Below are 24,613 nucleotides of genomic sequence, written 5' to 3' on the forward strand. Positions count from 1 at the left end.
CCCACGCATCCCTTCATCGTGGCGCTGCCCTTCGCGCATCATTGCCAAAAGATACCATGTCCTGGAACTGGCTTCCTAGCTTCTTCAGGTCAACCTCAATTCAAGAGCACGCCGATGCACTTGGATACGTTTTCCACTCTGAAGGTTACTACGAATCAGCCTACACAGCATGGAAAGGCGCCTTCAGGCATCGTAATACACCTTCCAACGTCTATGATGCCGAGTGGTGCCATAACCTTGAACTTCTCGGTCTAAAGCTTCACACGCTTGACCGACCTGAGGAAGCTTTGAAGCGCCTCAACGAAGCGCTCACCTACAAAGAAAGCACACTCTCCCACGACGATATTAAGGTGTGCGATACCCTTGTCAGGATCGCGAGAGCGCTGGTCGCTCAACACAAGTATAAAGACGCAGAAACGTCTTTCCGGCGAGCACTGGACGGATACACACGCTTTCTCCCTGGGGGTCGTACCGAGATGTTGCAGATATCCAACGAGTTTGCATTTTGTCTAGCTTGTCAAGCCACGCCTGCTGCTGTACAAGAAGCGGAGGAAATGGCAACAAGGACGTTGGAAGCGAGGGAAACGCATCTAGACAGGATACATCAGGAGACGGTGGAGAGTATGTGGACGTTGGGATTTGCAGTGGAAAAGGCCGGGAGAAGAGCAGATGCGATGCGCTTGTATAAGACGGCGTACGAACAAGGGAGGCGTTTGTTGGGAGAGGAGCATGTTGATGTTGTGGACTATAAAAGTGATCTTGATCGGATGGAGAGGGAGGAAAGAGAGAGAGAGGAAAGGGAGAGAGAGGAAAGAGAGAGAGAGGAAAGAGAGAGGGAGGAAAGAGAGAGGGAGGAAAGGGAGAATGATGAGACAGTGCAGTGACTATTATTATGAATCATATCAACTGTTATATCCAGGCGTCATAATTGTATATACTTGAACTTTGAATTGTCATGGCCTGGCGGGCGACCTACAACACTACGCCTTTTCTTTCCCCTTTCCATAAGCGTCCACAATAGGCGCCTCAGGTACATCAATACCCCCAATTTTCCATTTCATACTGGGGTACGAATCACTGAGCACGCTGATGTCGACCTTCTTGCCCTGTGCCTCAGGCGGCAATGACACCTTGGCTGAAGCCTGCAATCTCGACTGTGCGCCCCCAGATGCATTTCCGCCGCGTCCACCCCGTCCGCGATTGCCATTCTTACTGGGGTCGGGCCAGTTGATGCGCTTCAGAGCGATGATCTCGTCAGTACTAGAGTACGAGACAATAGCGAAGAAGCCTTCCGTCTGCGGCTTGGGGTAGCGTGGTGCGAAGATGCGTATACCGCCTTGTTGCATTCTAGCCGGGTTCTGGCGTGAGATCTTGAAATCCAAGGCGAGCGCGTTGACGTTGCCCAGGTCGAGCTTCAGTACGGGCAAACGAGAGACTGGCTCGATGAAACGCTTAATTACAGTAGGTGTGACTCCAGCGAACTTGGCTGCACGTTCAAGCACCGCGGGCGATGCGGTAGTTGTCTCAATGAGATTTTTCGGACTGGCCTTAGGGTGCTCGAGACGTTTCTTTTCACTCTCAACTTCCACGCCTGGGAATATCGATAACGGCCCGTCATTTGGCCAGCGCGCTGACTTGATAGCTTGGAGGATCGTGATCATTGTCTCGCATGAAGAGAGGTAACCCAGTTCAGTGAGTACGTCAATCGATGCCTGTACAATACGGATACTCTGATCCAACACACTGTTTAGATCACCGACATAATCGGATATTGGCAGGTCGATCCGCGAGAAGTGCGCCTGTAGAAGTAGGAATGACTTGACGTGAGGGTCCCACAGGGGTAGGCCGAAGTCGTCCGCGGAAATAGGAAGGGCTTTCGAAAGCTCGGCGTTGATGAGGTCTTCGTTATGGCGAACAGGCAGCTCGTCGTATTCGGTGGCGTGAGAGATCCATGATAGAGCGTCGGCGAAGGTTGCGTCGCGCTTGACATTCTTCACAAGGTAGCGAATCGTTTTGTGGCTGAGGTAGTAGTAACTCATAATCTTGCCGAGTGGTGTTGGGTCAACTTCGCCTGTAGGCTCGACAATAGCGCAAGAGGACTCGTCCAGTTCACTGAGGGAGGTCTCCACCAGCTTGACCATATAGTCGTTGGCCAAGGACTGCGCGGCAATCGTGTTGTGCTCCTCTGCTGAAATCTCTAATCCGTAGAATGACGGGTTCTTATGCAACCGGCGGAAGAAGAAAGTCCAGGTCAGGTAATCGAGCGCGTCTTGTTTTGTAGCAATAGTACCTGCAGAGATTTCGGCGCCCAAATGGTTGTCCAGCACCTTGTGCAGAGACGATTCGACGGGAAATCCAGTATGCAGGAAATGCTTGTAGAACTCTTTCTTGGCGTCTTGCGTAAATATACGCGCAATACCAGAGTCATCGAACTGAGGACGTCCGGCACGACCCAGCATTTGCAGCACATCCGTGAGATCCATATCTTTGTACCCTTCTGTTTTGGCATCGAAGAACTGCGTACCCTTGACTACGACAAGATGGGCTGGCAAGTTCACGCCCCATGCAAGTGTACTAGTGGCGACTAGGATTTGAATCTTGTTGTTCGCGAAGAGTTCTTCTGAGAGCGATCGATCAGTCTCGACAAGACCGGCGTGATGCAGGCCTATACCAAAGCTCAGTGCCTCGCGTAATGAGTCATCCTTTACTCGGTCGAGATTGAGTGCCAAGTCGTCTTCAGACATGTGAAGGAAGCGTCTTGGGTTATCTTCCATGCCGCAAAAGTTGATCAAATCGCGAGCCGTCAAACGAGTCTGTCTACGGGAGGCTACGAAGACGATAACTGGCTTTTCCGGTGAGTGAGCTTTGATTGCCAGGAAAGTAGGTCGGTTCATCGATTGCATGAGCGGGCAAAAGCCTCGCTGTTCCGGGAAGCCATCGATGAAGATTTCCAGCGGTACCGGACGCACAGAGTGGCGGAAGTTAAACAAGCCTTCTTTGACACCAAGCCAGTTTCCAAGATCGGACGCATTAGCGCAAGCAGTGGACATGCCAAGAAGACGGATTGACCCGTCTTTCTTCTGTGATGCGATATAGTTCATACGAGAGACAATGATCTCCAGAATTGGCCCACGGTCACCGCCCAGTAGATGAATTTCGTCGATGATGACTAGACTGACTTGCCGAACGTATCCACGAGTCTGCCAGCTACGACTGATACCATCCCATTTCTCAGGCGTTGTAATGATAATATCGGCATCCCGAATTGTGCGTGTGTCCGGAGTGTTGTCACCAGTCAACTCAACAAGCTTGAGGCCCATTGGCCCAGCTAAACGCTTGCCCCAATCCTGAACTCGCTCGCGAACAAGTGCTTTCATAGGGGCGATGTATACGACCTTCGAGCCGGGCTTCTCACGGAACGCCCACCACATTGCGAGCTCCGCAGCAACAGTCTTGCCACTACCTGTCGGCGATCCAAGCAAGACATTGGCAGGTGTATGGTATAGGCAATGGAAGATCTGCGATTGCATAGGGTTGAAGTACTGGAAGCGCTGCGCGTATACTTCCTCCAACAGTGGGTTCTTCAAAGCAGCGATCGGCAAAGGCTGAAGATTCAACAGATCGGTATAGACACTCTCTGTGTCCGGCCGAATGAGATGTTGGAAGGATATGGGATGGACAGTCTCGGCGCCTAACCATCGATCAGATAAGGCGCGAACATATACTTGCGTAGGCAAAGGATCAGAAAGTGGGATCGTGAAGTTCAGTTCGTGATCATCGTAGAGCTTTCGGCGCGACAGGATGAAAAACTCGTGATGGTAAATCTCAGATGTTTCCGAGTTCTCGACCCAGATCCAGAATGATTCGGAAGTACCATGGTGACGATCGTTCCAGACGAAGTCGGGCGTGAGGAACAGCTGGATGCGGAGCACATCTCTGTTGAGCGGAGCGATCTCAGATTCAATGCTCAAGGTTGGGAAGTTGTTCATGAGCTTTGAGATGACGCCACCCATCTTCTTGTTATGTACTAGGTCTCCGATCTCCGTTGCATCCATTTCGCGCAGGGTTTGTATCGACGGATATTTGTGATCGAGCGCGCGCAAGACTGGCTGCGGCAACTCATATTGATGCAGTGGGTGCTGGAAAGACCAGCATCGATGTTCGATAGATTGGCAAAGACTTAGCAGTACCTGACACTGGTAACCCCAGCGCCTATTAAGCGCAATCATGAATAGCGCACGCGCGATACGTGCTGCATTCTGGGTCACATAGTTCGTGTCTGAAACCAGGGTGAAATCTTCCAGTCGTGCTCGCGAGATGTGAGCTTGGAGAAGATAGTTTGTCTTTCCATGCGAAGTAGCATACCCATCCTTGACTTGTGTGATCACATGCCCTTCTTCTTTGAGGGCTGAAAGCTCCTTCTCCTCGGATTCGCGTGATTGTACCTGGTCGAACTCGCCACTCATGCTGACCATAGCCAGAGCATCCGCGTCTGTGCTACGAGGTCGCATCATTGTGTTGAAGATTTCTATACTTGATTGCTGGACGTAGTACTGGCTCGCAATACGCCCGACATCTTTCGCTCGCAGGTCTTCTGTGGTCTCGTTGAAGATGATCATTTGACTTCTCTGCAAGATTCGTGCGGCATCGATGATAAGCTTTCGACGTCTCCCGACAAGCTGTGGGTCGTCGCGTATCTCATTCCATTCAATGCCATACATCAGCGGGCTCTTCTGCATCCGTACAAAGAGGTAAGAGTAACCGAGCCAAGTCACAGCTTCAGAGACAGTAGTCACTGTACCAAGTGATATCTCGGCATTGAGATTGTCTATGAGCTTTGCGGAAAATCTGGATTCGATAGGCTGTTGCTCAGTTACGGCGCGCATGTAGTGATCCAGCCTGTCGTGTGTCGTACAAATGAAGCCGATACCTGTATCCTGGAATTGGGGTCGACCGGCACGACCAAAAATTTGCAGAACATCCAAGATGCCCAAGTCGGTGAACTTACCTTCTTGTGCGTTGTAAACTTGGGTGCCCTTGATGAGGACGGCTGCCGCGGGTAAATTGACCCCCCAAGCCAATGTCGCTGTACAGCAGAGCACTCTTAGAACGCCCTCAGCGAAAAGGCGCTCGATCAGGTTTCTGTCAGAACGAGGCATACCAGCATGGTGAGTACCCATGCCCTTTCCAAGTAGCTCGCGTAATTCTCGGCCCTTTGACTGCTTCATATCGCGTACAGCATTTTCGTAACGAGGATGGTCCTGCGGATCGAATAGATCGGTGCACTGTTCTTCCATAGCCATGTCGTATAATCGCCTGGCTGTTTTGACGGTGTCTTTCCTCGAATGCACAAAGACCATGATCTGGTGGCCCCGTTTGAGCATTTCGACGACCTTATCATAAGCCACTCTCTCCACGTTCTCACGTGACTTCGCTGTGCCTGGCTTGCCCTTGGCGCCGATGAAGTGCTGCTCCAAAGGTACAGGACGGAATGAAGCGTCAAAGTAGAACAGACCGGCCATCTTGTTGACTCGGAGAAAGTCGGCTACGTCGACATAGTTGGGTAAGGTCGCAGAGAGACCGACAATCCGGATGAGTGATTGTGTACTCTCCACTTGTCGCTGAGTACGCGCTACCAAGCTTTCCAATACAGCGCCGCGCTCGTCGTGGAGCATGTGAACCTCATCGATAATGAGCAGACGTACTTTCTGTACCAGCTCGGTGTCTCCAGTGCTTTTTCTCGTCACCACGTCCCACTTTTCTGGCGTGGTAACTATGATCTGGGTGTCCAGAATTTCGGCTTTGGTAAGGTGCATATCACCAGTCAGTTCGCGAGCCTTGATACCCAACCACGCTAGGCGCTTTCCAAGCTTGTCTGTGACCTCAGCAGCGAGCGCCTTCATGGGTGCGACATAGATGATCTTGAAGTCTTCCATCATGACTGTAAAGTCGGTCGCCTCAGGCTCGTCGATCGGGTTCGGCACAACATTCTTGGCCACGGTGTTGAGAATGGTGAGCATGGCAGCATCTGTTTTACCAGCACCAGTAGGTGCGCAGATCAGCATATTCTCACTGGTTTTGTAGGCGACTGGGTACACCAGACTCTGCATGCGATTAAGGGATTTGTAGCCTTTGAAGGTACGCTGACAGAGGCCGTCCAGTTCCTGGATCTCGAGAAGCCTTCGGCCGACGCCGACAGTACCTACCGGAACTGCGGGGATTTCGTATTCTTCATACAGGTTGTTGTCGCGATGCTCAGTATCTGGAGGTAGCGCGTACTTCTTGCCATAAGCCGAGAGCTTGTTGCCGGCTTCGTGAGTCCGATAAACGTGAGGATACTGGGGACCTGTTCGGTCCATAGAAGGTGCCAACGCGGCAGTCTTGTGCTCCCAATCCGCCCGGCGCAACGCTTCTTCGCGTTCGGCTCGGGTCTGTAAACGGCCCATGGCACCATTGCTTTGAGCGGGAGTAGGGTTATGCAAGGATCGCATGATGTCCTTGCGATGCGATATGAGCTCGGCCACAAGGTCCAACTCTCCGTAGCCAACAATGTCTGCGAGCATCATCTGTAGCTCTTCGTCTGTGCATAGTTAGTATGCTGCAGTAATCGAGTATTGGCATGAAGCCTCACCATTGCTGTCACTTGACAGGATCGCGGTGATCTGCTCCTTCAACGCTCCAGAATCCAGACCGGAACCACTTTGGGCTACTGAAGAGCATTTCTCTGCGAGCCATTGCTGGCTGTAAGCCTCGCCACCAACTTGGCCATCGGGAAATTGGTCGAGGTGATCACTGCTGAACTCTTCTTCATACTCGTCGCTGATGATGTCCCAGATATCTTCGCCGCTGACGGTTCCAGAGAAGTCATCATCATCGAGATCGAGGTCGTCTCCGTAGGCTGGCGCCTTCTCAGTATCGGCAGGGAGATTGAGTTCGGCGATGGCTTTGCGCATGGCATCGAGCTGCTCGAGCCATTGCGCCTGGGCGTCCTCGACGGAGGGCGACATTATTACAACTTCTCCGAACGTTGGCGGTCGATCTGATTCAGGTGCGCTCGGTGGAGCGCTCTTCACGATGGAAAGCGTGATTGCCTCTGGGTCAGGCTTGGCAGAATCGATGATGGGTGAGTGTCCTGGATTCGGCTGGACCTGCCCCGCCCCCGCGCATTAGCGGCATGACATAATCAGCGCGCCACATGCTGGTTCCGCCGACCATGAGACGCATGCTGGCGCCAGGAGTGCTATCTCGGGCCACGACTCCAGGCTTCCTTTCTCCACGACCCTACCACGCGCATACAAGCTACACAACCTTGCCCTACCAGTCTCACCACTCACCTTCCTCACGAATAAAATAAACCCGCCGCCAATATGAAGGTCCTCTATATTGGTGTAGGAGCCCATTCACCGCCGCTTCCAGTCTCGGATGAGTACTAACCATGTACAGATCCTCAAGAATGAGACCAAACCCGCGATCGAACTTTGCGCCGAGCGCGATCTGTCCAGCTTCGGCCGCTTCACACGGGGAAGCGTCGGAGAGTTCGTACGTCACCTTCACCGCACAGCCAGAGTTGTGGCAGGTCACACGGACCGAGGGACACAAGCTGATAGCAGTCCAGATGTCGTTCACAGCAAAGACAGTCGCTTCTAGGACACTACCAGGGCAAAGACAGGATGTCGAGGAGTCAGGTACGTCCTTCATCAGCGTAGCCGCTTCATGCGCAGACATATGCTAATCGAGCGCGTCCAGATTACACATTCCACGCCTACGGCCGTTCCGAAGGCGTGTGCGGTCTCATGATCACCGACCACGAATACCCCTCCCTCGTAGCCCACCAGCTTCTCTCCAAAGTTTGCGACGAGTTCCTCTCCAAATACCCGCGCTCCGCTTTCGCCAACGCGACCGAATCAGCCAACATGTCTTACCCCGAGCTCAAAGACTACATCGTCAAGTACCAAGACCCACAACAGGCCGACAGCATAATGAAGATCCAAAAAGAGTTGGACGAGACCAAGATTGTGCTACACAAGACCATCGAGAGTGTGTTGGAGCGAGGAGAGAAGATTGACAACCTAGTTCAGAAGAGTGATGAGCTGAGTGCATCGAGCAAGATGTTCTACACACAGGTGAGTGTTCAAGAGCTGGCAACTAAAAGCTCGGTCATGCTAACACAGTCACAGGCTAAGAAGCAAAACTCTTGCTGTATTGTCATGTAAAGTCCGGGCACGTTTTGGCGAATTTATCATTTTATTGGGCGTTGATACCTGACTTGTGTTCGAGACAAGTAGTCTTGCATACCTATTACCACATGTCAAGGCTGATTATCTCATAATTTCCTTACTTGTCATTTTGCTCTGAAGAATTTACATGTCGACTGGATAAGCATCGGTAAGGATTCTGCTCCAGCGTCTGCGCTGTGTAGCCGAGCTGGCGTTTCCTATTCATCTACACTGATGGCTACTTCCTCGTCCTCTTCTAGATCCATCGGATCAGGGAGCTCGTCTTCGTCTTCATCTGAGTCGGAGTCGGAGTCAGACGCAACGGAATCCTGGTCGAAGAAGTCCTCTGTCACCTCTGCTTGTACCAGCTCGGTCTCATCCTCCTCGTCGATATCGCCAATTTGCCGCGCATAAGCTTCTAGGTTGGTGCCCACGAGTGTCTCAGTCCTGTCCCAGTTGTTGAAATCCGTGTCAGCATCATCGTCGTGACGCGGATCTTGCCAGACAAGAAACATTTCGGTTGTAGCCAGCAAAATGTCAACCCAGGGCTGCTTCCAATCATCTTGCATTTTGCCGAGCCACTCTTCGATGCCGTTGATGAGGGTATCTTTTGAAGCTTCGTCGGCGAGTTCGCGGTAAGTGACGTCGGGTTCATTGGGCGATTTGTTGCATAGCAGGGTGCGACATTGCCGTACATTGTACTCCCAGCTGTTCTTGAACGATGTCTCAGCCCATCCATCCTCTTCAGGACATCGATGGGGTGACTCAGGGTCGTAGGCAAGGCAGCGTCGAGCGAAAGCGGCACTAGAGCGATGACGAGTATCCTCCGGTGTGTCTGGTGAGTACGAGAGGCGCTTTTTTCGTTCCTTGCCTGTTGGTGTTCGGGGAGCTACTTCATCCGGTCCTGCTACGCGTGCAGGAAACTGAACACCCTTCGCATACACATCCACTGCCGTCTTGGCGCTGTACGCACGAACGACCTCCACGTCCGCAGCGGGATGCGCAGCCTCCCAGGTATCTTCCAATCGCGCGACATCCTCCAAGTTATCGACAACGTTGACTAGGTTGGTCTTCCGCATATAGTATGCTCGCTTGGCAATCTGCCAGCCTTCCGCTGTGGAGCCGGGACGTAAGACACGCCACGGGCCGCCGGAGTTCAACCACTTATCCCATAACTCGGCAAGCAGCTTGAGATGAATCTGCAAAAGACACATTGAACACCAAGCAATCGTATCCTGTTCCTCGCCTTCTTCCTCGCCTTCCTCCTCTATTTCGTCCTTTGGTTGTCTTAGAGCATCTGGACGTGGATCTCCAGGATGTAGAGGGTGTCCACATCGCTCCGCTAATACATATCCCGAAAATGATGGATCTGGAGACTTCCTCTCCGCTTCTTGAGTCCCGTCGAGTTTCGAGCACTGTCTGGCGCGCCACTCCATGAAGTCCATGTACTCAAACGCGGTGGGTAGGAGGACATCGTCATCGTTTTCAACAGCGATACCAAAGGCGGACTTGCGCCAGCGTTGGTAGAGTTCGATCTCGTACGGCAAGAAGAGCGCAGAGGCCTTGGGTACGATTTTCGGTGTAGGCAAGGCCATGTTCTAGTCGCGTGATACTAGTGGGTGGAGAAGCGCTGTTGCGAAAATGCGATTGCGGTTTGGAGCGGCAGAATGGAAGAGACGATGTTGAAGATCTCGTGCTCGTATCACGCAGTCAGAAGGATACGGACTGCAGGACATGAATTTTCAATGTTGTATAGCGAAGTGCGCGTGAGTGTGGGATTATGTCAACGGGGTGGGTCGCAAAGCTCAGTGAATGACGCAGCGCGGACATTTTGTAATAACAACAACTGAGCATTCACTCTGCTATTCACTCCGATTTCTATAGAGCACTCGTTGAGATGCTGATTCCGCATATGCATACTCTCCATGGTTATCGAGCTGCTATGACAGTGCCATCATATCCTTTTTTCTCAGATTCGGTCACGTCGAAGAGCACAGCACCTGGTTCCTGAGCCCCTGCACCTGTATTCTCGTTACTGAGATGGAATGCAGAGTTTATCGTCGCTGCATCCCAGTTCTCGTCTGATATCGCCGAGCTCTTCTGATACATAGCCTGCTCAAGCTTCTCGTAATCACGCTTGTAGTCTTTTGTATCCGCATGCGCTTCTCCCAGCGTCTGTCTCGCACCTTCATACGTATCACGATACTTCTGCAAAGCCCGCACAAAGCTCCCCTGTTTCTCTAGTACTCCGGCTAGTATCCACATGATCTCCAGAGTTTCGCGACCATGTGAGCCGAAGCTCTCAGTTCGCCATGAAAGGCAAACTATGGCCAGTTCTTTTGCTTCTTCAAGTTTGTCCGTATGTGCGATTGTATGGGCGAGGTCACTCATCGTCTGGAAGCGCTCTGGATTATCGTAAAACTCGCTGGAATCGTACCAAGAAAGTGCACGACGTAGCAGGGCCTCTGCTTCGATGTACTTTTCTTGAGAAAGTAAGATGCGTGCCAGTGTTGCAGCAGCTTCGGGCACTGTGGAGTCATTGTCCTCGCCAAACATACGCTCTTTCTCTGAAAGCGACTCTCTTAGATAATACTCCGCGTCGGCGGATCGACCATCTAATTGCAATCTCAACCCGATTAGATCCAATTCCTTGACCCAGCTAGTATCGCGTGCTACATTTCGTGCTTCAGAGGCTTGTTTCCAGGTGACGTAGGCTTCATTATAGCGACTTCCTGCTAGAAGAAAATAGCCGCGCTTGGTAAGGGATTCTTGCGTGCTGGGATGCGCAAGACCAAAATTGCGGACTCTGACTTCGAGCGATTGCATTTGGATTGCTTCGGCTTCTGAACGACGGCGTTGAAAAGATAATACATCGCCTATGCGATCCATGGTATCCAGTGTATCGAGATGTCCATGGCCGAGAGCTTTCTGCTGCAAGCGTAAGATATGGCGATACAGAATTTCCGATTCCGCATTTCTGTCTGTCTGGAAAAGTAGGAGTGCTTGCAGTTTACGGCATTTGAGTGCTTCGGGTGTCTTTTTACCTCCTGTAGTTTCGAAAGCCTCAGCCGCAACGCGGTAAAGATCTTGCGCTATCTCAAGCCCGGTTCTTTGGTCGTAGTAACGCGCAATCTTCCTGGTAAGCGATGCCCATGCACGTAAGGGATGTATGGCAGCATTCGATGGCCGGTACGGAATGGCAGCATATGCATGTGCGATCAGAGGCTCGCATCTCTTGAAGTCACCGTCATCTGAGTCGTGAAATCTATCATCGAGGATACGTATGAAGTGTTGACTCCAGATATCGAGCTCATCATGTTGAACGAGCCACCTTTTAGTCGTGAATTGCACCAGCGGATGCATAGAGAAATGCCTCCTGTCCCTGTTCATCTTGATCAGGCTAAAATCCCTGAGAGCGAGCCAGTCGTCCTCAAAGTCACGAGGGAGGCTCTTAGGACAAGACAACGACTGTTGCTCTATTTTCTTTCGGCGCGTATGAGGCCGTCGCTTCCACCATGATTTGCGGATGTTCCGTGACGAAAGTATCACTTCGCTGTATTGCCCCTGGAGAAGCGCCTCCGGAATGTCCTGTCGATCAAAGAGACACATCAGCGACAAGAGCCTAGAGGCCGAAGGCATGGTCTTGCGGACGTACTCGAATGTGATTTTCCATGTCTTGACGATTGAGTTGGAACGCCCTGCCTTACGACGTAGCTGTGGAATATCCTCTTCTAAGGCGTTTGAATCTTCCTCATCCTTCGTGCTAAGCTCTTGTAAATAGTCGCGTATTGGTAAGGACCGTCTGCTGATATAAGCTGCCGCATGAGTAATTGCGAGCGGGATGTAGTCGACAGTCTCAACAAGTAGTCTCTTGTCCTCATCTTCGTGGCTATCTTCTAGATGCGTTTGTAGGAGCGCGATTGCCTCTGCTTCACTCATTGGCTCCACATGCTTTATGTTTTTGTAATTGCAGGTGATCTGAAAAGCAGCGTCTCGGCTTCTCGACGTGACTAGGACTGAGCCATTTGAAGATTGCGGTATGAATTCTCGTATCTCTTTGGACTGGTCGGATCCCTTGTATTTCGGCGGTAGACGGTTGAAGACGTCCTTGTCGTCCGCGTTGTCGATGATCATCAACCATGTTGCATTCGCTTCGTTGCGCAGCCAATCGTAGACGAGACCAAAGACATCCGCGTCCTTGTCGCTTGCGCCATTGATGCGCAAAATTCTGGCAATCTCACGATAGCTCTCTTCCATCTTCGTAATATTCTCCGCATCGATCCAGAAAACCCATGTGTTTGGAAAGTCTCGTTGGACTCTGTAACCGTACTCAATTGCAATCTGTGACTTTCTGTTCTCAATTTTAGCTGCTGCAAATTGCCGTGCTGGGCAACGGGGAATGCGAAGGCTGTAGATAGTTCAGCCGGGTGGTTGTGTACGTACCCGATGCCGCCTGCTCCCACAAGCGCATGTCGCGATCCAGGTCCCCTCAAAACAAGGAGATCAGCAAGCACAGATCTCTCGATGAAGTCGACATCCTTGCCAAAAGGACAGATGAATCTCGGCGTCAGAAGTGGCTGTGAAACTGCAAGTTGTTGTTTGTTAGATCGATGAAGCCCACGTTCTATCATGGGCGACGCCAACATACCTGCGCCACCTCTGTTATCAGCTGCGATAGCAGACTCCAATGTCAATGTCGACACATAGCCTCTGATTACACCTTCTATGTGCTTCACTTCGCTGTCATAACGAAAGCTTGTAACGGCTTTGAGATTGCGAGACGCATTTGAGTTGACCCGCGGGCGCATCTTGAATATGATATCCGACAGAGCCTGAATTTGAAGTTCGAAGTCTTTGATAAGTGGTTCCAACGCTTCCTGGCTTTCTTGAGAAACCCTACCATCGTCAATAGCCTGCCGAATGCGCCTCAAAGAATTTATCAGCGTTGGAAGCTCGACGCTGAGTGACTTCAATGCCCTTGGCAGACCCTCGGTTGTCGCTCTGAAATCGTTAAGCCGCTTGACAACTTCTGTTGTGATGTGAATGATCGAGATGATGTTTGCAGCGACGCCAAAGGCTTCCATGACGGGGAGGACGGGAGGGCTGACTGAAGTAAAAGAAGCTACGGGCAAGGAACACCCAGCGACGAGGAATCCACCGCGGGGCATCCAGAGAGACCTTGATTTACGCATGAGCGCGGCACAGCAAGGCTGCGACGACTTGTGATGCATCGACATGGGTTGCTAGAAAGTCATTCGCTGAAGGCGCGTACAGCAGACGCGCGAAGAAACCCGTGCGATCAATTCACGCGCCCTTAGGCAGCAGCCCTCTTGAAAGTGAGCATGCCCAAATTTTTGTTGAGTTGATATTGGCATATCAAGAGTCAGAATGTTGCGATAGTCGTGCTACAGTGCCCATGGGCAGGATTGATCCCTTAGAGAAGTGCGAAGCGTGTTGGGCTGGAAGGCGCCTGCCAGGCGCAGCCCCGGGGGCGCGCGCGTCCAGGCGTCCAGGTACGGCGCTAACCTAAAACACGATGGATGCGAGGTGGGGCAACATCTCACCAGTTGACGCGTACAACCTTGCCCCATCACCAACGACGTTCGCAGCACTGACAAACTACTGCCGCGGTCGAAGAAGTCAATCAGCTGAAACGACGTGAAAGAGAACATCTTGAAGGATCTGTATCGGAATAGCAAGCTGATTACTACCTAGGTAGAGCTACCATCCTACCGTCTATTGCTGCAACAGCGGTTGACCAACGCCGAACCTGGGTACTAACTCTACACCTCATTAAGTAAATAAGCAAATTGGATATCTCGACATTGAAACATTCAGACCGATTACAACCCCCTCGATTTACCAACACCTTCGTACCGGAAACCCAGAGCTTCGAGAGGCACAGGATCGACGACGTTACGTCCATCAAAGACGTACATTGGACGGCGCATGACCTGCGAAACGCGCTTCCATGATATCTCCTTGCGCGTTGTATCCACATCACCGTTGTGTACTGAGTCGCCGCGAACATGCCCGCTTCTCGTAGGCTGCTTGTTGATGAACTCGTCCCACTCCGTCAATATGACCACGGCGTCGGCATCGGTACACGCTTCGTAAGTCGAGGAACAGACCGTGAGTCTGCCTTTGATGCTCTGCGGACTCGGGTTACTGCTCTCGATGTCGTGCAGTATTTGCGATTCCTTGACTTGTGGGTCGTAGATCCTGACGTTGGCACCTTCAGCAAGTAGGTTGTTGACGACTGTGATAGCTGCTGACTCGCGAGTGTCTCCTGTGTCCTTCTTGTATGCAAAGCCAAGAATAGCAAGCGTCTTGTTCGAAAGCGAATTGTACAGGCATCGCACTATGCGGCGGGTAAATCGGTCCTTCTGGTACTCGTTTATGTCGACTACTGATCGCCAGTAAGCGGCGACCTCAAACAGGTTCAGGGACTCTGCGATGTATGCAAGAGACAAGATGTCTTTGCGGAAGCAGGAGCCACCAAAGCCGACCGATGCCTTGAGCATTCGAGACCCAATGCGGTTGTCCAATCCAACGGCATAGGACACCTCATCGATGTCGGCGCCTACTGCCTCGCACATGGCACCCAGTGCATTGACACTGCTGATCCGCTGAGCGAGCAGTGCATTTGCAGCTAGCTTGGCCAGCTCGGAGCTAAACAAGTTGATCGTGATGATGCGATCTGGGCTGACCCAAGCTGAGTAGATTTGAGAAAGAGCTCGTGCAGCCGCCAACCCTTGAGGAGTCTTAAGAGAGCCGATGAGAACGCGATCAGGGTTCGAGAGATTTTGGATAGCGGTTCCCTCGGCCAAGAACTCAGGGTTTGATAGGATCTCAAACTCGACGCCAGGTCTACTCGTTGCTCTCAGAACATCTCGCAGCGTATCTGCCGCCCGGCATGGCACAGTGCTCTTTTCTACGATGATCTTGTTGCCTGTAGCAACAGCACCAATCTTTCGCACAGCAGACTCCAAATAGGAAAGCTCACTGGCATGTCCGGCACCCTGACCCAATGTCTTGGTGGGGGTATTGACGCTCAACAGGATGAGTTCGGCTTCGGCAATGCCGCGGTCGACATCTGTGGAGAAAAAGAGGTTTGGCGTTCGCTTGTTGGAGATGCCGTCGCGGGCTGGCTTGACCACATCCATGAGGCCAGGTTCGTAGATGGGGAGATCTTCAGATTGCCATGCAGCAATGCGCTTGCTGTCATAATCGACCACCGTCACCTGAATGTCGGGGTTGGCGTTCGCCATGACTGCCGAAGTCGGTCCTCCCACGTATCCTGCACCGATACAACATATCTTGGTTATGCGTCCGAACAATTTGGACTCATGGGTGGAGCGGTATGAGGGCGCTGGGGTGGGCGCATCTTGCCGTGTGTGACTAGACATGAGGAGTGTGTGAGGGTTTGCAAAAACGAGTGTATAACAGGATGCCTGGTAATTGAGCAGGACAAGGACAAAGAAGCCTTCGTGGAAGTGAGCCGGATACCTATAGGTACACAAGGGTATCGAGATGTTGGATGAAGTATCCACCAGCCATAGTCACGGACCGAGCGGCCGAAGATACTCATGGTCGCCTGGACGGCTATCGGCATCTTCTATTATCGTTTACACGATCTCATTTTGGCAACTACTGGTGCCGAGGATGGACCTGAACGTATCGGACGGCTAGGAAACGCTTGGTTGGGTGACATGATGGTGATGAGCGCTAGCGTGACGGAAGTACCGGGGACGCCACAAGGATCAATTGATGGGGTGCCTGCCAAGCCAGCCGGGGCCTTCTTAGTAACGTCGCATGTTATCTTTGTGATGTAATCCTTAGCACGAGTACTCCACCACTCGGCGAGGCTTGACATCGATTTCGCATTTTGGCCACTATGGCTATGCGCGTAGCTTTTCAGTTAGTTCTGTTGCAGGACTCCAAGCTCCGCCCCGAGTTACGCAGTTTTTCGCTCCGCCCCAGAGAACGCGCAGAGAAGCCAAGTGTCATAGGACACTAACCCATAGGGACTGTTCTTATTCTGCTAATATCGGAACCCGGCAACGCATGATTACAGCGGATGAAGCCACTGTGCCCAAACTATGGCTTAGTTGGACTTCATGGCGCAGTCAATGGTCAGCACAGTTTCAGCGGGCCAGCGCACACGTGCAGCCACTACACATTATTCGCCCTTGCTTGAGATGCAGTGTTAACTCCGGTCCCCGACAGCCACACCTTACCCGGATCCATCGTGTGACACGGCACACACCGTTCTCAGCGGGTCCTGGGCAGACAGGCATGCGAAGGAGCTAAGGTGTCGGCCAACCGCAGCATTATCCGGTCGTGGTTGAGGATTAGACGCGAAGAGACTTTGTTGGCCCTAGCCACAGTGACGCTATAATCTCTTTCAACTAATACTTGTCGGATCAAATACCGGTTCAGCCACCTGAATTTGAACATCCCTTAGACTGTCGAAACGCCTCATCGCGAGGTAGCACGCGACTCCTTCCTCACGTCGACCGACAAAGACGACAACATCATGGAGAAATTCGAAATGGCTCAGGCCGAGCCTGTACTCAACCAAGTGGCCGAAACCGATGAGCAATATCCTGTTGAACTGGATATCAAGGAGAATGAACCGCTACTGGACCTCGAAAGCCAACAAGATGGAAAGCATGTGCTTTCTCAGCGTCCTACAGAGCCAGCTGCCAGTAGGACGAAGACGTTCATATACCTGGCGACTTATTTTATAATGAACTTGAGTCTCACATTTTACAACAAAGCTGTTATGGGTTCGGTATGTAGCAGGAGCAGATACGAGGAGTCGATTTAGCTAACGAGATACCCAGTTTCCGTTCCCGTGGATTCTCACAGCGGTACATACCGGAAGTGCTGCTCTTGGAAGTTCAGTCTTCTTGATGTTCGAGCATTTCCAGCTAACGAGGCTGACGCCGCGCGAGCATCTGGTCCATTTCATGTTCTCGCTCTTGTTCACGCTGAACATTGCAATGTCAAATCTGTCGTTGTAAGTTTCCATTACCTTACATACATCTTCGTACGCTAATAACTTCGCAAAGAGCTATGGTCTCTGTTCCCTTCCATCAAATCATGCGAGCGACATGCCCGCTCTTTACCATTCTGATATACCGTGTTATTTTCTCCCGAAGATATGCACTGATCACGTATCTGTCCATCGTCCCGGTAATGCTAGGCGTCGGACTGGCTACCTTTGGTGACTACTACTTCACCGCCATTGGATTCACCCTGACACTCATCGGTGTGGTCCTCGCTGCCATAAAGGTAAGTAATACCCGAAGGATTATGCACGTTCTCGCGAAGGATGCTAACAGCTCGAAATAGACCGTTGTTACCAACCGTTTGATGACGGGGCGCCTGCGACTACCCGCTCTGGAGCTGCTCCTCCGCATGGGGCCCCTGGCCGCAGTGCAATCTCTGCTGTACTCGGTGCTCATTGGCGAATTCTCAGAATTTCTTGCTTTTGTGAATGCCGGACACTTTACAAGGGAAAGGATTCTGACAGTCTCGGGCAACGGCCTGCTCGCATTCGGCCTCAATGTCGCGTCTTTCGAGACGAACAAGCTGGCGGGCGCGTTGACCTTGACCATCTGTGCAAATCTCAAGCAATGTCTGACCATCGTATTGGGAGCCTTCTTGTGGGACGTGCCTGTCAGTCCGATGAACGGCGCGGGCATCCTGCTCGCTCTGGCAGGTGGAGCGTGGTACAGTAGTATAGAGCTTAAGTCAAAGGCGAGAGCAAGTGGATGAGCGAATGACACATGGCGTCGCGCTTTCTTAGCGTGACGCGCTACTCTAGCGAGAACAGAGTCCGTGCACATGTGATTCTTCTGTGACCCCAGACGTGCGTCCAACCGATCGCTTGGAGCCTGGATCCGAGTAAGACACTAGCATCCGTCTTTCCCGATATCCTGGTAGTATGCCTCGCTCTATCAACTTCTTTCGGAATCATGCCATTTATGCCAATCATGCAGCTCACCATACGAGATTGCCATGGGTGACGCCACGCTCCCGAGGTCTGCCTGACCACGGGGCTGCACGGTATCAATGCCAAAGGAGAGTTTTGTGGGCTATGGCTGGCCTAAAATTAGCGCTCTATTACCACTGATCATATCATAATCGCCTTCAGACGGCTGTGGCTCAATACACCTGCGCCATGCTTCGTCCTAGGACTCTCGTCTTCGGAACCCTGGTTTTCGCGACCCTGGTAGTTTTCTGGACTGCACTACATCTCAACTCCCTCGACACCATACGGCAAGCCGCGGTACAAGATCCACTCACCGCGAATATCCAAGAATCGCGTCTTCACCTGCTCATTGTAGCTACGAGTAGTGGCCTCGACTTGTGCCGCCTTCTTCTCTCCGCGTCGGTGCTCTTGTACCCACCTCCCGTTCTCATCGACTGGGCAGGAGCGGGCGCATTCAACGCTGCAGAAACTCACCTTGCGAAAATCGCGGGTCCTCTTCGCTACCTCGAGAGTCTGTCCCCCGCACAAGATACAGACATAGTCTTACTGGTGGATGGCTTCGATGTTACGTTCCAGCTCGGTCCGGATGTCTTGCTAAAGCGTTACTTCGAAGAAACGGCTGCCGCCAATGATCGGCTGGTCAACCGGTACGGCAAAAGCCATATGCGGAAACACAAGATTTACAACAGCATCCTTTTCGGCCCTGACAAAGTATGCTGGCCAGAAGATGTTCTTCGCTTAGCGTGCTGGGTCGTTCCTGACTCACCTCTTCACCCCGACGCTTTTGGCCCTTACACTGATGGATGGGGTGATATGAATCACGCAAGACCGCGCTGGCTGAACTCAGGCACCATCATCGGGCCCGCTGGCGAAATGCGCGAGATGTTTCGTGCAACTCAAGAAAAGATCAAGCAGACGTACAATCCCGAAGACGTGCTGCGCAACTCCGATCAGAAGTACTTTGCAGACGTATGGGGTGATCAAGAGTATGCGCGCATACTATCGCATGGAGATAAGCCCTACGGGATGCCCGAAGGAGTTCAAGAAATTGACCTACCAACGCTCAAGGAAGGCGAAGTGACTGAATATCACATTGGGCTGGACTATCGATCGAGCCTATTCCAAACAGCTGCGGGGTATAGGAACTACATTGCTTGGATGGCGACGAACCAATCCTCGCTTCCTTCATCATCGAAATCCGTGGAGCCGTACAGGATTGATCTACAGGAGGACGTGCTGCAGTCAAGGAAGCCATTTGCTGCTATATCAGATGATCCGGCCTTGAAGGAAACTTCGTGGCGAGATGTGTCTCTGGGTTTCAACACAGTTACTGGCCAGCCTTTCCCAGTGCTCCACTTCACAGGCGACAAGTCATTTCGAGACACTTGGTGGCCCCGCATGTGGTACTCTGGAGAGGCTGAGCGCCTTCAACGCGCGGCATCTCAAGTAAACGACGAGAAGATTGGGCCAGATCCTATCAATGGAGTTCGGTGGACCAAGAACATGCCGTACGACAGTAAAGTAGGCGAGCCAGAGGAGAAGTCGGGGGCTTGGAGTGACCAGGGGGCATCGCTCTCGTGGAAATCTCTTTGCGAGTCGCATGAACCTGCGTTGTACAGTGGAGAGCCAGAGAAAGTCTCGTTTTGGGACACTATATACCATTGATCGCGAAGCATCAGGCGTTGAATTTACTAAATCTTAATAGCAACGTTGTGTTTCACACCAAACTGTACGATCACATGTAAGGTCTCTCATCGAACTGGCACCAAGAGTGGAATGCACAAATCTTACTGCCTAATTTCGCTCCTGTTCACATAGCCACGCCGCCCCTGTCGTGGCAGTTTACCGAGCAGATGGTCCAAGCCACCAAAGAGACGGCATCTCGGCACACCTCTTCCGGATGGTGCCGGCAAGTAGACCCACTAGTGTACGCCCATCCGCCACCTCCCGGAGTTGACGCCGCACGGCTGGGATATCCGACTAGCTCAAGTGTAAGTTTAGATCCTAAGAAGGCGAACTGCCATCGGTGACAGCTCATTACCAACATGAATAATGCGCTCGGCCGGGTGCAGATGCACTGCCAACTACGGCGCTGTCGCAAGCATTATCTCGCAACGTGAGCTTCACAGTTCCGCCGTGTCAGCACGGTTTTCTGGATGATGCGCGGGTACAAGCAACTCTCCAACGACGCGGTCGCGCGCCTACCAGGCTGGAGTCGCCGGCGTTGGATACTTTTCGCAGCATCTTTTATACTCGTTGTTGTCTTCATTACTACCGTCAACAGCGACCGCCATCTTGTTCCCACTGCTTTCTCGTCGAGCAGCAAGAACAAGGCGAAACACTCCTCTATCCTCCACGTCCTCATCCCTGCGGACCACAAAGATGTCAATCTTTGCAAGACGATGCTCAGCGCTGCAGTGGCTGGGTACCCAACCCCTACGCTGATCAACTGGGGCGCCACATTTGACGATAAATCGCTAGTGGCTGGAGGTTCGCATATCGCCAAGATCAGTGGTGTGCTCGAATACCTGCGTAAACTTGGACCGGAACGCGACGACGACTTGGTATTGCTGGTGGATGGATACGACATCTGGTTTCAACTACGACCCAGCGCGTTAATCTCGCGCTTCCACGCTATCAACGACGCGGCGAATGCGCGAATACGGAAGACCATGGGATCGAGAGCCGCGGCTGCAGAGGGCATAAGTCAGGATATTGTCTTCTCCGCGCAGAAGCGGTGTTGGCCGTGGAAACCAGAGGACCCCCCTTGTTATGCTGTACCGCAGTCTTCGCTGCCAGAAGACATCTACGGCCCGCAGACCGATACCGATATCGGCTGGGATAAGAATCCATACGTCAAGTTCCGTCAACGGTACCTCAACTCCGGAGATGCCATGGGCCGCGTGGGCGCGATGAAAGCGCTCTTCGAACGCGCCATGGAGAAGGCAGATAAAGACCGCAACTTTGGCAGCGACCAGAAGATCTTCAGTGAGATTTTCGGCGACCAGGAATTTCAACGCGAGGTCATGAGACAACGGCACAGGTCTTTCTTCCAAAAGACGGGGGATTGGTTGACGGGGAGAAAGAGCATCCTCAGCCCGCAGTCTGAGCGGCATTTGCGCGAGCACAAGGCTGGCAAGCCAGATGAGTTCGGCATCGGACTGGATTATGCCAGTCTACTTGGTCATCCCACAGTCTTCGCAGAAGAAGACTCAGCATGGGTTACACATGGCGACCCCAAGTCCATTGCGCAAGCGTCTGCTGAACTCAACGTCGCGCCAGTACGCGTTCACGACCTTGTCCAAGACATTACCGAGTCGCAACCGCCATTCCGCCCCGCAGTCGTCGCTCCGGGTGCCAAATTCCCCGATGAGAAGTCTTGGAACGATGTTCCTCTCTACACGAACATGTGGACGAGCGTCGTCCCTGGCCTGATCCACCACAACGCGCATCGAGATGGGCTCAAGTCCCTCCGCGTTTCGGTCTGGGATCGCATGTGGTACTTTAATCACACTAGGAAGTTGTACGAGTCGAATGCCATGGGACCGGTCGCGCCCGTTGCTGTAGTACATGATGATGCGGGCGTGGAGCAGGCGTGGTGGAGCCCAATCGCGGAGAAGGGCGGGGCAAAGTCGGACAAGGATGAATGGCTGCCATTCAATGATTTGTGCAAGGACTTTGAGAAAGAGGTGTTTAGAGATGTTTAGATTCTTCAGTGTCTTTCGAGTCATATTTATACTATAAAACCAATGACAATTACATAAAAGAAAGCATTTGGTCTATGCGTGTGTCGAGACCATGGCAAGATACCATTGCAATGTATCAGCTCACAGTAGTGACGTCAGACGCACGATCAAATGTATACTGCCATTGTTCTAGGGATTTCAGAGAAAGAGGCAACACGATTCAAGCAGACCCACACGGAATCCCAAACTAACACCATCATAGCGGCAACACTCTCGAAGTCGACATCAACGAGACGCACTCACTATACAAGCGTGCGACCTCACATGAACCAATCTGTAACACCGTCCCAATATCTAATCTCGTCGTCATCTTTCGTCGGACTCGTACTCTCGTCAACTCCAGTATGTCGCAATTTCATCGCCTCTTGCAAAGTAGGCCATTCCACTGCGCTCGTGCTGGCACCATCACTCGTCCATCGTGCAGCACTGGTAGGTGTGGCGGGTGTCTCCTCCTAGTGAGACTGGAAGTAAGACTCAGAGTAATACTCGTCATCTTCATCGTCGCAGTCGGAGTCGTCAATGGGTTCGACATCAAACGTAGTCTCGGGTGGTGTAGGTACTTCCTCCCAGGAATCCGCCATGGACTTCGTAGTTACCGGATCGATGATATCGTACTCGGAAAGAAGACTAACAGTGTCGAAGTCATCGGTGTCTGATTTGGAGACGCTTTCTTTATGTTCAGCTTCAAGGAGTGCAAGCACTTTGGAGATTGTGGCCCTGTGATTGTCTTGCGTGGATGGTTTGGAGTTCACGTGGCTGATGTCGAGGTTTGGTGAGCGCTGTGGGATGCTGTCCTCATCATTCCGCGTATTGGGCGATGTGAAAATATCTGAGAAGAACGCGCTAGATGCTGCAGGCTTGTCCGACAGCGCAGTATACCATTGATAAGCGTTCCACGGATGTTCTGCCTCCGACGTTTTGAACGGGTCCCCAAAGGGTGGACGAGAAGAGCTTTCGGGAGCAGGAGAAGTGGATGAGCTTGTTCCAAACGATGGGGTTCCGAGTACGGGCTGCTGGGCTGTGGAGGTGCTCTCGCGCGCGATGAGTTTGCCGTCGGCGAAGAACTTGGACTTTCGACCGGGTTGCTGAGGAATATAGCAACGCGCGTGGGGCTTTGCTGGAACAGTCACTTCTTGCGGTGACAGCCTGATACGCGCATGACCCGAGCTCATCAGCGTTTCCGACTGACGAACCTTTGCTGGAGTTGGTATTGAACGGCGTTGCCAATAGCCGTGAAAACGCGGGTTGACGTTCATCTTTTCAGCGTCCAAAAATGGAGGTTCCCGCCCAAGGCCATGTGCAATGGATGGAGTTCCAATTTTTCCATTCGCTGTCTCGGGTTCGGTGGGTTGAGATGCACCAGAAGGGGATACAAAGGTTGGCTCAATCATGTTGGAGGACATGTTGACAAGACTGAGAGGACAGGGCGTACAAGGGGTATTCGCCACGGTTGGGAGAAGAGGTGGTCCCTTTTGCTGGATATCTGACTCGTCAGTGGATGTGGTAGGCTTGGTCTGTAGACTCCTCGAAGTGAGTGCACGATGTGCTGCTTTTGTTGCGGCGTGTTGTGCGTGGGACGAGGATGTAGGAGGAGGGACTGAAGACTCTGAGGGTTGCGGAACTTTTTCAGGAGCCTTTGATTCTAGAAATTTAGACTTGGATGGAAACCGTCCTGAAAGATCGGGACAGGCAAGAAAAGCGGAGATTGGGAAGAACTGAGAATTCTGCCGCTTAGTCGCTGCGCCATTAGAGGACATTTGAGACCGCAGTGCTTTGATCTGGGAGGACTGGGACTGGCTTGTTGCAGTGGCTGTTGAATCTGGAAGAAATTGTGGGGCCCAAGAAGGTCTGTCGATATCGAAACACGGAGGATTGATAGGTGCGGCCTTTCGACTATGGCTAGAAGTGTCGTCCATCCCTGGTTTAATCGGCTCATCCTCGTTAAGACGCAACGCAGCCATGGTCTTGCACAACGCGCTAATGTTTGCATTTTCGCATCGTTCAGTATCCTTGGTAGATGAGTCTTTGCTTCTATGGCGCTTTCCTCCCCGTTTGCCTCGCCGCCTCGTGCTTCCGGTAGTGGTGGGAACAAAATCGAAATTCCACTTTGGTTCGGTGGGCGAGTGTTGGAGCTCTGCTAGGATGCTGAATTTGTTCGCTATAAATGTTAGAAGCCGTCAAAGCGCATGCCATCTAGTGCCAACGTACGCGTAGGAGTGAAATCATGCTCATGAGGACAGGTAGTCAAGCAGTAATTAGCGGAAATGGCTCTGGTGTCGCGTACTCGACAATCTGAGCAGCGACCGTCCTTCAACGGGCGCGCAGGCTTGGAGAATCGCGTCGAGGTTCTGTCATTGCGGATCGGTTGTGCCTGTCCTAGGATCATGCTAGAGGTGTAACGAAAGGCAATGTTGGACTAGGAAATATAGGGCAAACGGGAGAAGGTGACGGAGCTGTAGGTGCAGTATTTCGGTTTATCGTGCGATAGCAAGGAAGAAGATTGAGGTGTATTTGGAAGGACAGCCATGGCGATAAGGGTGCCATGTGGCTAAGAGGGGCGTTACTGCCCTACAAAGGAGCGCTGTTCGTCCTGCCTTGAGGTAGTGCCTTCTCCATCAGCGGTCAGTCAGTGGCTCTTTCCAGTTCGA

General features: G+C 52.1%; 8 protein-coding genes across 8 annotated transcripts; 3 read left to right on the forward strand and 5 right to left on the reverse strand.

The window, feature by feature from the left end:
* Nucleotides 1–980: 980 nt before the first annotated feature.
* J4E85_004497 (uncharacterized protein) lies at nucleotides 981–7,007 on the reverse strand (the record flags this gene model as incomplete). Its single annotated transcript, XM_051468753.1, has 2 exons — nucleotides 981–6,580; nucleotides 6,632–7,007. 2 exons carry the CDS (start codon nucleotides 7,005–7,007, stop codon nucleotides 981–983), a joined length of 5,976 nt encoding a protein of 1,991 aa, XP_051326968.1.
* Nucleotides 7,008–7,367: 360 nt separating this feature from the next.
* J4E85_004498 (uncharacterized protein) lies at nucleotides 7,368–8,213 on the forward strand (the record flags this gene model as incomplete). Its single annotated transcript, XM_051468754.1, has 5 exons — nucleotides 7,368–7,388; nucleotides 7,444–7,539; nucleotides 7,562–7,685; nucleotides 7,747–8,123; nucleotides 8,178–8,213. 5 exons carry the CDS (start codon nucleotides 7,368–7,370, stop codon nucleotides 8,211–8,213), a joined length of 654 nt encoding a protein of 217 aa, XP_051326969.1.
* A 221-nt stretch (nucleotides 8,214–8,434) lies between these two features.
* Nucleotides 8,435–9,811, reverse strand: J4E85_004499 (uncharacterized protein; the record flags this gene model as incomplete). Its single annotated transcript, XM_051468755.1, has 1 exon — nucleotides 8,435–9,811. One exon carries the CDS (start codon nucleotides 9,809–9,811, stop codon nucleotides 8,435–8,437), a length of 1,377 nt encoding a protein of 458 aa, XP_051326970.1.
* A 334-nt stretch (nucleotides 9,812–10,145) lies between these two features.
* Nucleotides 10,146–13,300, reverse strand: J4E85_004500 (uncharacterized protein; the record flags this gene model as incomplete). Its single annotated transcript, XM_051468756.1, has 3 exons — nucleotides 10,146–12,567; nucleotides 12,660–12,801; nucleotides 12,865–13,300. 3 exons carry the CDS (start codon nucleotides 13,298–13,300, stop codon nucleotides 10,146–10,148), a joined length of 3,000 nt encoding a protein of 999 aa, XP_051326971.1.
* Nucleotides 13,301–14,059: 759 nt separating this feature from the next.
* On the reverse strand, nucleotides 14,060–15,625 carry J4E85_004501 (uncharacterized protein; the record flags this gene model as incomplete). Its single annotated transcript, XM_051468757.1, has 1 exon — nucleotides 14,060–15,625. The coding sequence occupies one exon, from the start codon at nucleotides 15,623–15,625 to the stop codon at nucleotides 14,060–14,062; it is 1,566 nt and encodes a 521-aa protein (XP_051326972.1).
* A 1,130-nt stretch (nucleotides 15,626–16,755) lies between these two features.
* Nucleotides 16,756–18,002, forward strand: J4E85_004502 (uncharacterized protein; the record flags this gene model as incomplete). Its single annotated transcript, XM_051468758.1, has 4 exons — nucleotides 16,756–17,013; nucleotides 17,066–17,241; nucleotides 17,294–17,516; nucleotides 17,577–18,002. The coding sequence occupies 4 exons, from the start codon at nucleotides 16,756–16,758 to the stop codon at nucleotides 18,000–18,002; spliced, it is 1,083 nt and encodes a 360-aa protein (XP_051326973.1).
* Nucleotides 18,003–18,408: 406 nt separating this feature from the next.
* On the forward strand, nucleotides 18,409–21,926 carry J4E85_004503 (uncharacterized protein; the record flags this gene model as incomplete). The annotated part of the gene is made up of 2 exons (XM_051468759.1): nucleotides 18,409–19,796; nucleotides 20,504–21,926. 2 exons carry the CDS (start codon nucleotides 18,409–18,411, stop codon nucleotides 21,924–21,926), a joined length of 2,811 nt encoding a protein of 936 aa, XP_051326974.1.
* Nucleotides 21,927–22,417: 491 nt separating this feature from the next.
* Nucleotides 22,418–23,368, reverse strand: J4E85_004504 (uncharacterized protein; the record flags this gene model as incomplete). The annotated part of the gene is made up of 2 exons (XM_051468760.1): nucleotides 22,418–23,050; nucleotides 23,159–23,368. 2 exons carry the CDS (start codon nucleotides 23,366–23,368, stop codon nucleotides 22,418–22,420), a joined length of 843 nt encoding a protein of 280 aa, XP_051326975.1.
* Nucleotides 23,369–24,613: the final 1,245 nt, after the last annotated feature.

Source organism: Alternaria conjuncta (assembly GCF_024043145.1).
Source record: "Alternaria conjuncta strain BMP 0040 chromosome Unknown scaffold_6, whole genome shotgun sequence".
Taxonomy (NCBI): Eukaryota; Fungi; Ascomycota; class Dothideomycetes; order Pleosporales; family Pleosporaceae; genus Alternaria; species Alternaria conjuncta.